Here is an 11461-nt window from a genome sequence, read left to right as displayed (position 1 = left end):
GTTTGGGCTCCATAGAACTGCAACATTTTGACTCCAAAAAAAAAAAAAAGATTAATGTCAACATTTTAGATTTTCCTGAACGGATGAAAAAAGCAGACAGGATCCACCATCAGTAAACTTTAAAAAATATCACGATATTCTGTGTTTTGTTTTTCCTTTACTGGCACTTGACGCCTGATGTAACCCGGAGTCCTCACATCATCTTTCTGCTTCAGTTCTCTCATCTCTATCCAGACATCTTTGAGCAAAAGCTGAGGGATTAATCTGGAAAGGTTTTGGAGCATTTAGTTGTTTTCTAGTAAGCAATCTGCCCACAAAGCATTGACTATTCTGCTGTCTTAACATACGACTTTACTAAGAATTTTCCAAGTTAACTGTCCTCGGGTTAAAAAATGATAGAAATCTCAGACAGCTGTCACTTATTGGCAGTTCTGATGTCTATAAAGAGGGAAAACATATTTTTAATCACGCATTATTTCGATTTTATATCATCCTCTTTGTTTTTGAATTAGGAAAATAATTACTACAATAAATCCTCATATTTTATTCTGAAATGCAGCAGGAAGCTGCAGCAGAGGTTGATGACCTCTGACCTTTGTGATGTCCTAAAGTCACAGAGTTCTGTAACCGCTGTCTTTTGTGTCTGGACCCAAGTCATTCAGGTTCCCAGGATAATGAATAAGGGACCCAATAACACCTGCAAGGAATTATAAAAGCAAGTTAGTTTATTTTGCTCAAAAAAACATAAGTTTTATATCCAGGAACAGATTTTTTGTTGACCTACAATATTCATAAACTGTTACCAGCAAAAAAAAACCACTCCTGACTGGACTAAAAATACTCAAACGCACATCATAAGGGAGGTTATGTGGTTTTTAAGTAATATTTAACTTGTTCTCGATCTTCTGAGAACATCAGCTGAGAAGTGTAGAAAAAGTAGAATAAAAACAGACGAGTGGTTGTTTTTCTTACCTCCAGGGTGTGTCCAACCTAAACAGAGAGAAGATAAAGACAAACACATGATGCTGCTTTACATTTTCTTGTAGTAAAGACCCGGTTCAGATAATCATGTGATGAAGCGGGCTGCAAAAAAACAATAAATGCTGAATAGCAAACTCTAAACTGCTGTAAAAATGGGACTTTCCTGCTTTGAGAAGTACCATTTATGAACCATAAAAGTAAATTCAAAAACAAAAAAAACAAAAAACACAACTTACCTCGATTTTTGGAAACGAGAATGCTCACTGTAATCAGTCCAGCGAAAGCCACAACACCCAAAACTGGAATAAGAATTCGAGTAGAAACAATTCCTGAACCTAAAGAAAAAGGAACAAAAATGAGCAATTCAAACAAAAAGGAAGCACTTTTGGAAACAGGAGAGGAAATACCTGACGGTTTGTCAGGAAGTCTCAGTTCTTTCATGAGCTGCATGCAACCGTTCTGCAGCCGGGTCCTCTCGGACCCCCCGTGTCGTCCCGTCTGCTCCAAAAGCCCCTTGAGGAGCACCGCTTGTGGCACGAGAGCCGTCCACGTGCCGTTGGGCTCCAGGCGAAGATAGACTTCACCATCATAAAAGACGTGCTCACTCCACTGGAGCCGATGACTCTCTAGAACGCACTCTTGATGGCAGACGATGGTGTGATCCTCTATAAACAGTAAAGAAAAATCATTTAAACGATCATACAATGGAATCCATCTGTAAATGTAAGACGACTTACTTAAAGCTGGAATCTGACTGATGCTACGATTAAAAGGAAAAAGTTCTTTAGTTGATAAGCTTTGGAGGATGTGGCTGACCTCCCGACTCGTGTTGCTCAGAGGCAAACCATTGAAAAGAACCTGCTTAGCAACATAACTGCCTCCAACCACTCCCGAGTGCTGGATCTGGACAATGATGGCATCTAAGGAGACACACACACAAAAAATGTTTTTAGTAAATACCAGAGTATGTGATCAATGAACTTAAAAAAGTCATTACAGTAAAAAAAAGTGACTATTTGTACAATAAAAAATGTTGTTTATTTATTGTTGTGTGTTTGCTTAAGAATTCCATCTTGATTTTTGGGAGGCAGTAGAGCATGGTGGTATTCTGTACAACCTGCAGGTCACAACTTGCAGATCTTTAGATGTATGGTAGCCACAGAAAAGACAAATTACTGCAAAAATGTATTTAAATACTCATTTTGTGCCTTGCTTTTTTTTTTTTTTATTAACCTTTATTTAACCAGGAAGTCCCATTGAGATTAAGAAATATATTTTACAAGTGAGTCCTGGCCAAGAGGTGACCAAAAAAAAGGACAGTTAGAAAATAAAAACATTTCATTTAAGAACAGTTGCAAACAAAAGAATAATGTTAGAAAACTGATTTTTAAAAGGTAAAAAATACACAATTTTAGCAAACTACTGCAAAAAAAAAATATTTCAGACCCTCATTTTGTACATCGCTTTAGAAAAGTTAGAAAACTCCTTTTAGAATATATTTTAAAAAAGCCAAAATTTAACAAATTACTGCAAAAAAATATTTCAGACCCTCATTTTGTACCTTGGTCTAAAAAAATGTTAGAAAACTAATTTTAAGAATTAAAAAAAAAGGCAATTTTTAAAATCAATTTTCCCGGCATTTTGTTGGTTTTGTATTTAACTTAAAACGTATTTTGGCTAATTAAAAAGAATGCAATTTCTCAAGTAAGAAATGTTAAGGTTTGGGTAGAAAACCGTTTTCTCTTACCTAGAGGAGGAAACGGAGCAGTCTTTGATAACTGGCTCAACAACAGGAAATAAATAAATGAGTAAAAGAGTAGTTCTGTGATCCTCATTTTCTTGAAAGGTTGAAGACAAAATTATCACAAATATATGCAAATTTCTACGACAAACTTCTACATCTCTGTGCAAACAAACAAACAAAAAAACGATATCCCTGACTTTCAAATATAACAGAACAAAGGTTGTTTTCGGGCTGGGACAGACAGGAATCCACCACGGAGCACACCCCTCCGCCGCTCAGCTTCACTTTTGGTTCGAGATATTTTTATTTATTTATTTATTTAAATGTCCTCTTCTGATTGGCTGTAAAGCTCGCGCCTGCGCAGTCGCGTCCACTTTCCAAGCTCGCTGTCTTTCAAAAGTACCCAGAAAATTCGATCTTCATCGGGATTTTACTGAAAATAATATAAAATAAAACTATTTTGGAACGTCAGTATTCAAAGTTTGCCCACTATACAAAAAAAAAAATATTTTATCTTAATTTAATCATTTGGTCACATTATATGTTGCTTTACTTAATTTATGCCTTGGTTTTTCAAGTATCTTTTCAAAATAGACTATTTTTGGATCCCTTAATTGATTATTGATCGATTGTTTAATTAATTGGTGGTGACTGTTTATATAATCACAGCTATACTACACTGAATTATACTATTGCTTTCAATAATCCAAAGAATAAACACATTATGTGGGTACATTTCTGATAAATCACCATGAATGACACAGTTATAAAACTGACAGACCTATGAAATTGTATTTTTATTTTAATAAACAGTAAAATAGCAAAAATAAATGAGACCAACAGTGGTTCAAAAGCAAAAGCAAAAGCAAAAGCAAAAGTATAGACTCTTGGCACTTTATCACATTTTCCCCACATCAGAAGTGAATATAATACTGTTTTTTTTTAAGTTGGCTTTATCTTATTTCAGATTAATGTTGGGATCTGATTGTCTTATTTCATAAGTTTTTTTCCCCTAGAAATAAATTATCGTGAGCTGAAAAAGATAAGAATACTGTCTGTCTTCTCATCCTTCATCCTTGACCCCAATCCTAAAATCAGACCAGCAGTCAATACAATGTAGTTTGCTCCTTCTTGTTAGTGTTAGACATGTTTTTGACAAAACCATAAAGTGACAAAAAGTGCAAGTCAAAAACAATGTAGAAACGTTTCATTTAATTTATTTTACAGAAAGTTGGGTAATATTTGTCAGTTTTGTGCTCACAAACATTTGATTGTCAAATTAACTTTTCTGGAATAAGTAAAAAAAATCTTAAATTTTGGAAAACACATTGTAATTTTAGGTATTTTCTTAATGGTTATATATTTACTTAAAAAAAGTATTTTACGATAAACCATTTCAAGAGTTAATCTGTTAACATTTCTTGCTGTTTGCCATGTCAATTATTCTTTTTTTGTTTACTTTTTCACAAAAATCTTGGACAATTTGACCTGTTTAACTTATTTCTAATGGTTCTCTAGAAAACACAGTCCCTTGTCTTCATTTCTACGATAACAAGGAACATTTTGTATAACTCTGAGTCCGGATGTGTAACTTTCAAACCTTATCTGATGTTTTTTTAAATAAACAATCAACTTGATTGTCCAAGAAATATAACATTTGGTATTTTATTTTAAATGTTAAAGCTTCTGTCAGATTCTTTGAGTTGGAATTTTTTTTTCTTATTGCTGGAGGAAACATGTGCTTGAACCGTAATGAACACATAGTGTCCAGAACATTCACTCGTCTGCCAATGGACAATGTAAACAGCTACTGTAGTTCGCAGACAGGCGTGCTTTGTTATAAGAAGGAAGGAACATTTATGTAAGTTGTTGTGGTGACCTCAGATTTTCAGAGGGCGGCAAAAAAAAAAATCGTAAATTAGAACGATTCCTGAAAGAAAGCAGATGTAACGAGAACAGAAAGATTTCAGATAGGAAATCTTTAAAATCCCACTGGTTTATATGATCCAGAAATGGGTCAACTTGATTTTCTTTTTCACATCAGCAAATCACATCAAAGTAACATTTATGGAGATTGCAAATGTGTGAAAAGTTTCAATAATACTAAAGGAAAATAGCTAATTTGTGGTAATAATCCAAATCTTAAAATGAAATGATCGTTGAATTCATTAATATAAACGATATTTTGTGGACAATTATTACCAAAATATGTTTGATTTCTCTCATGATATAGATGTTTTCTATTGCATTTATAATAAAGAAGACACAAATTTCACATTAAAAGAGGTTTATTCCCCAAATAACCATAGGCTAGAGGTAAATTAGGCAAAAGTGTTTGCAGAATGAGGAATGTTTTTTTATGAAATAAGATAATGCTAAAATATTGTCATTTCAAAGCTGTTAAAAATTTCTCTCCCCTTTTTCTAAAAACTGTTTATTAAAATATACACAGTACAATAGGTAAGAGAAAACACTGTAGATATTGTGCAACATGCACATCAAAAATCAACATTTCTGTTCAGATGTTTAAGTTTGTTTTTTTAATATAGAATATATTTTTAATATGCCGTTAAGATGAAATGTCCCTCATCTTTTCTATTTTGTATGTGTTCAATTGTTCTGTAACATGGTTTAGATTACTGATGGAATTCAATAAAACAAAATTGTGAATTGGAACATTTACATTTTTTAATGTGGAATTTCCCAAAGAAAATACATAATTGAACAATAAAAATAACATTTATTGATAATTGATTTAATTAAAAACACAACATGACACAAAATATATCAATTAGTATATTTATATATATTTATACAATCTTTAAGTAGGTAAAATTAATGTATTTTTTATTTCCATTAGTGTTTCTCTTATTTTTTGCACGTCCTTGAAGTAACCACAACACACATAATTTCCACTGTTTGGCTTTATCGCCCCCTAGTGTCTGGCGGAGGTACTGAGCTCCACTGGATTGGTTGTGCGCTTGTCAAGGAGTGTTTACACTAAACATGGCTTCTCTGTCTGTTGGAGAGCTTCAAGAAATGGAAGGTGGGTATACACATTTTCAAAGATTTTATCGTGATCTAATGATGTGGCCCCAGCAAATAAGCATTTGTTTAAAATATGTAAAGATCGTGGTGAGGCTATACTCAAAGCATCATTGTTTTCGACTATACCTTCACCCCAGGTTTGCTAGCTAGCAAGCTACATACAAGACGCTATCTTTCGTTAGCCAATAGCCACGTATTTTATTTATCGACCCAATTTTCTTCAGAAGTTAAAGCTTTTTTTCAACAGACATATTTTTTTTAAGTTTCGTATATTTATATGGACATTAATATTACCAAATTGGACCCGTTAGCCTGCTAAATTGCTTCCCATCGGATTGTTAGCTAACTAGCATGATGAACAGTTTTTAAAGTGAGTGCTTGTAAAGCACAAAAACGAACTAAATAGTTAGGTTTTGGAGACTGGTAAAGGTTTTAAGGCATTTTAGAGTTGTTTGAGCGTACATATTTTTAAAAATGTGACGTTTTCATCGTGTTTTATCAACTTTGGCTCTAATACACGAAAATATTTTAACGAGTGGCCACCAGAACTCGTTGACCAGGCGGACCTTAAATGCTCCTGCACAACAGAGAGACGGGCCTTTGTTTCAATAAAATCAAAGATGAATGTCAGTCCTACATAAACACAGATAAAATGGTCTTTTGAGTAAATAAAACCTTTGTTTTGTCGGTTATAGTTGACAGAAGGGGTGATTCCGAAGAATCCGGGGATGATGAAAGGAGGAAGAGTATTAATGGGGATGTGGATCCCAACCAGCCCTCTGGAACAAGTAAGCACCTGACAATTCATCAACTTTATGAATACTTTGTCTATAAAATGTTTGTTCTGATGAGTGGATCTCATTCAGGGGTTCTTGATGAAGATTTCAGGCAGTACTTCATATTTAAACAACAAAATAATTAATTAAAAAATCAAATAATCAGAATGTTACACGCTTTTTTAGAAATTGATACTTTTTTAAATACAGTTTCACGATTTGGGAGCATGTTATTTTAGCAATTTTATTAGGATGAGGACATATATGACAAGAATTAATTTTACAACAAGTGCATTTCTCAGGTTTTCTTTTTTTCAAATTGTGGTAAATCAGGAGGAGACGAACATAAATTCTATTTAAAAAAGCCTACTGCACTCCCTTCTCGCTTGCAGAAAAATAATATCCATGTTTGTTTTCCTTATCCTAGCTCAGGGGTCTGCAACCTTTGACAGGAAAAGAGCTATTTGGGCTTTTTTTCAACTGATCAAAACATAGAAGGAGCCACCTAGATTTATTTTAACCTTTAAGAAATTTGGATCTGCATTCATGACCTTTTTTTTTATATAAATATGAATTATGTCTTGTTTTTGGCACGTACAAAAGCAAAAACAGAAAAAAGACACTAGCATCTAAAAAAAAATGTGATTTTGCAATTACTTTAGTTGACGCCAAATTAGCCAAAAATTTCAGCTTGTTGATTAATTACTAGCTAACCTCAAAAACAACCTAAAAATCCCAATAGATAACAAATTGCCCCAAAATGTTAGCATATTGCTAAAATATTAGCTAAATTCCAAATTAGCCTAAAAAAAGGCTAGCTTGTTGATTAAATTCTAGTTAACCTTTAAAATAGCCTAAAATTCCTTAGTAATCTAAAGTATCAAAAACTTTAGCCTGTAGCTAAAATGGAAACTAAACTCTAAATTAACCTTAAGTAAATAACAAATTAGCCAGAATTGTTAGCATGTTGCTAAAATAGGAGCTAAACTCTAAATTGGCCTAAAAACCCCAGTAGATAACAAATTAGCCAAAAACATTAGCATGTTGCTAAATTATTAGGTTTTTGAAAATTACTCTAAAAAATAAAAACATAGTCCATGAATATATTCAAAGACTTGTTGCAAATCTACTTAACATTTTGAAATTTGAAGACTTTCTTATTCATTTCCTATGGGGCATATTTGAAAAACTATAAAGTTTATGAAATCGTAATTGAGTTTTTACGGCCAAAAAAAGTACGGAAAATTCCAGGAGAATCACTATAGTGTTGATGCTCACTGAGCATTCATACATTTATGCTACTTAAGTAATACTTACTTTAAAAAATTGCTATTATTTTATTTTTCCTTCAGCCAGAGAGCCACCATGGAGAGATAAAAAAGCCACATGTGGCTCTGGACCCCTATCCTAGCTCAAAACCTTATGACTGAATTGTTCTGATATTTTATTTTATTTATTGTCATTTTTGTTGCACCATTAATGCTAAGTTGGGGTTTTGATTAGCTGTAAGTTAGTGTAAACAAAGGGATGATGGGAAAGGAAGGACAAGCATTTTTCACGCTTACAGTCGCAGAATTTCTAAAAAAAGAAAAAAGTTTCAGTTTTTATTTGTTTGGTTGGTTTTTCTTAAAATATTTGTGTTTTCTGTAAAGCCAAAGAAGAGTCACCGGTTGATATGGACACCATAACTTTGGATCCAGAGGAAGAGGTAAGTTGGTACATTCATAAAAAAATGTAATCTACTTCAGTCAGCTTTTACTGAATTATTGTATGTGATCATAAATGTACAAAACAACAATTTTTAGCTTTATACATTGAATAGAAAAAGAGAAGTGGTTTTATTTGTGTTGTTGCATACGACACAAAACTTGCAGTCAGTGGTTGTTTTTTTTTTTTTTTCCTTCAGGACGTTGATCTTGTTCATTGTCGTATTGGAAAGATTGAAGGACTTGAGGTGCTACAGAAAGCTAAAGTAAGTCGTTTCAATTCACTTATAATGACAAGATAAAAGTGTTTTGTTTTATACTGTGAGTCTGCAGCCTGTGGCTCTTTTAACCCTCTACTGTGGCTCTCTGGTTAAAAAATGTTTCAATTATTTTACCACAAAAGGTCAAATAAACAGTTTTTTTTATTTTAATTACTGCTGACATCACACTACCCATTACTACATTTTTTGCATTGAGATGTGGTATAGGATGTCTTTTATTTTGAAAGGACTTCATGTGAACCTCTGTCAAAAGTTGTAAACAGTTTCAGATTTTGAAAAAGAGCTATTTTTTCTTTATGTTTTATTTATACAAAAAATCAATATTTCATTCATAGTTATCATAATAGCAACAATTAAATATTAGTGGAAATCAGAGTCTTATTTTTTTAAGCATGATTTAAGACTTTGTGGCTCCTAACAGTGAGAAACCGACTCGAATGGTTCTTTAAGTTTTGAAGGTTGCAGACCCCTGTTTGTGCTTTGATTTTTTTGGTAAAATAAAAGAAAAATGTTTCCATTTGCGTTTGTTTAGTTTCATATTTTTCTATTTTTTTTATTTTTCAGACGCTCTCCCTACGACAGAACTTAATCAAAAAGATAGAAAACCTGGAGAGCTTGAGCTCACTGCGAGAACTAGATCTTTATGACAATCAGATCCGAAAACTGGAGAACCTGGACAACCTCACAGAGTTAGAGTAAGTAAAAAAAAAAAAGTCTTATTTCTTGCACACAATTTAATACATATATTTCTGGAGTTTGATTTTTATGTGTTTTAATGAACCCACAGGCAGCTCGACGTCTCGTTCAACATTTTGAGGAAGATCGAGAATTTGGAGCGACTGACTCGACTGAAAAAACTTTTCCTGGTTCACAACAAAATCACCAGCATCGCCAGCCTGGAGCATTTCAGCCTCCTGGAGATGCTGGAGCTGGGCTCTAACCGCATCCGGGTACGGGGCCATGGATATTTTTTTTGTCTTTGGAGTTCCTTCTCGCACATTTATGCTGTTTTATTTTCTTCACAGGTCATTGAGAACCTTGACGGCCTTACATCGTTGACAAGTTTGTTTCTCGGCACCAATAAAATAAATAAGCTTCAGAACCTGGATGCTTTACACAACCTCTCTATTTTAAGCATTCAGGTACTTTGACACTCACCTTTCTGTTTGGGAGTTTCAAGACAAGTATTAGTATTAATTATTGTGATTCTCCTGCTCCTTTTTGTACATTTTTTAGCACGTAAAAACTCATTTACACTTTCAGCGATTTCACCAATCTTGGTATCGAGATTGTTCAGGACATTATTGCTTGTATTTTTGGTATTCATAAACTTTAAAGTTTTTGAAAATATTTAACAAAATATGCCCCGTAAGAAATGCATGAGAAAGTCTTCAAATTTAAAGATTAGCAACACGCCTTTAAAAATATGCATGGACTATGTTTTAATCTTTTAGAAATTTTCCCAAAAATTTATACCAATTTATACCTAGCTTATTGTTTGCTAATTTAGCATTTACTGAGGTTTTTTTTATGCTAAATAGGAGTTTAGCTAATATTTTAGCAACATGCTAACGTTTTTAGCTAATTTGTTATCAGCTGAAATTTCTATATGCTAATTTAGAGTCGAGCTAATATTTTTGCGACATGCTAACGATTTTGGCTAATTCGTTATTAGCTGAGGTTTTTATAGGCTAATTTAGAGTCTAGCTAATATTTTTGCAACATGCTAACATTTTTAGCTAATTTCGTATCAGCTGAGATTTCTATAGACTAATTTAGAGTCGAGCTAATATTTTAGCAACATGCTAACGTTTTTGGCTAATTCGTTATTAGCTGAGGTTTTTATAGGCTAATTTAGAGTCTAGCTAATATTTTAGCAACATGCTAACGTTTTTAGCTAATTTGTTATCAGCTGAGGTTTTTATAGGCTAATTTAGAGTCTAGCTAATATTTTAGCAAAATGCTAATGTTTTTGGCTAATTTGTTATCAGCTGAGGTTTAAAATTTTACCAACAGGCTAACGTTTTGGCTAATTAGTTATCAGCTGAGGTTTTTATAGGCTAATTTAGAGTCTAGCTAATATTTTAGCAACATGCTAACATTTTTAGCTAATTTCTTATCAGCTGAGATTTCTATAGACTAATTTAGAGTCGAGCTAATATTTTAGCAACATGCTAACGTTTTTGGCTAATTCGTTTTTAGCTGAGGTTTTTATAGGCTAATTTAGAGTCTAGCTAATATTTTTGCAACATGCTAACATTTTTAGCTAATTTCTTATCAGCTGAGATTTCTATAGACTAATTTAGAGTCTAGCTAATATTTTAGCAACATGCTAACGTTTTTGGCTAATTCGTTATTAGCTGAGGTTTTTATAGGCTAATTTAGAGTCTAGCTAATATTTTAGCAACATGCTAACGTTTTTAGCTAATTTGTTATCAGCTGAGGTTTTTATAGGCTAATTTAGAGTCTAGCTTCTATTTTAGCAACATGCTAATGTTTTTGACTAATGTGTTTACAGAGGAATTTAGGTTATTAAGGAGTTTAGCTAGTATTTCAGCAACAAGCTAGCTTTTTTGGGCTAATTTGGGCTCCACAAAGGTTTTTTGGGGGCTAATTTGGAGTTGGGCTAGTATTTAAGCAACACTAAATATTTATGAAAAAATGGCATTTATTAGGGATTTTTAAGCAATTTTGCTACAATTATTTTCAGAAATTTAGGCAACTTTAACGCTCTTTCATAGTTCTTTAACAAGATTTTCAGTCTTTTTAGCAAATTTAACATTTTGCAAATAGCTTTTACATTTTTAGCAAATCCCTTCAGCAGTTAAAGTAAATTCCGTTACCATTTTCAGTAAAAAGCTTCAGCATATTCAGCAACTACAAAAAGCATTATCTAGCATTATCGCAGGTAATGCAACAAAATTC

At 32.9% G+C, this 11461-nt stretch overlaps 2 protein-coding genes across 8 annotated transcripts in view; one reads left to right on the top strand and one right to left on the bottom strand.

Moving 5' to 3' along the window:
* Positions 1-6: 6 nt before the first annotated feature.
* si:dkeyp-13a3.10 lies at positions 7-3415 on the bottom strand. 7 transcript variants are annotated; one of them, XR_002919543.2, is made up of 6 exons: positions 2729-3382; positions 1719-1901; positions 1389-1646; positions 1218-1316; positions 973-1083; positions 7-697 (listed from the first exon to the last, which is right to left on the bottom strand). XR_002919543.2 is itself a non-coding variant. In XM_036216523.1 (6 exons), the coding sequence occupies exons 1-5, from the start codon at positions 2814-2816 to the stop codon at positions 612-614; spliced, it is 804 nt and encodes a 267-aa protein (XP_036072416.1). In that variant the 5' UTR covers positions 2817-3394; the 3' UTR covers positions 7-264; positions 594-611. The 7 variants fall into 7 exon arrangements, 5 of the variants coding, with proteins under 5 accessions (XP_036072416.1, XP_036072414.1, XP_036072413.1 ...); XM_036216523.1 differs by having other exon boundaries at positions 7-264; positions 594-697; positions 973-990; positions 1218-1646; positions 2729-3394; XM_024274513.2 differs by having other exon boundaries at positions 530-697; positions 973-990; positions 2729-3374.
* A 2205-nt stretch (positions 3416-5620) lies between these two features.
* The window catches only part of ppp1r7 (protein phosphatase 1, regulatory (inhibitor) subunit 7), a gene marked incomplete at its 3' end in the record, with an annotated part of 9071 nt that continues 3230 nt past the window's right edge, over positions 5621-11461 (top strand). Inside the window, 7 exon segments of the mRNA XM_024274512.2 lie at positions 5621-5771; positions 6469-6561; positions 8202-8257; positions 8456-8521; positions 9101-9231; positions 9324-9486; positions 9562-9678. Coding sequence (XP_024130280.1) covers positions 5732-5771; positions 6469-6561; positions 8202-8257; positions 8456-8521; positions 9101-9231; positions 9324-9486; positions 9562-9678 — 666 coding nt within the window.

The sequence above is a fragment of the Oryzias melastigma genome, linkage group LG17 (assembly GCF_002922805.2).
Source record: "Oryzias melastigma strain HK-1 linkage group LG17, ASM292280v2, whole genome shotgun sequence".
NCBI lineage: Eukaryota > Metazoa > Chordata > Actinopteri > Beloniformes > Adrianichthyidae > Oryzias > Oryzias melastigma.
Note: the sequence above shows the minus strand (reverse complement) of the source record. Positions and strands in the feature narration are given on the sequence as shown.

Coding starts and splice junctions, on each gene's coding strand:
- si:dkeyp-13a3.10 (XM_036216520.1), bottom strand. CDS start 2,816: ATGAGGATCACAGAACTACTCTTTTACTCATTTATTTATTTCCTGTTG. Junction 1,902..2,728: donor TGCTCCGTTTCCTCCTCTAG/GTAAGAGAAAAC, acceptor GTGTCTCCTTAG/ATGCCATCATTGTCCAGATC. Junction 1,647..1,718: donor CAGTCAGATTCCAGCTTTAA/GTAAGTCGTCTT, acceptor TACTGTTTATAG/AGGATCACACCATCGTCTGC.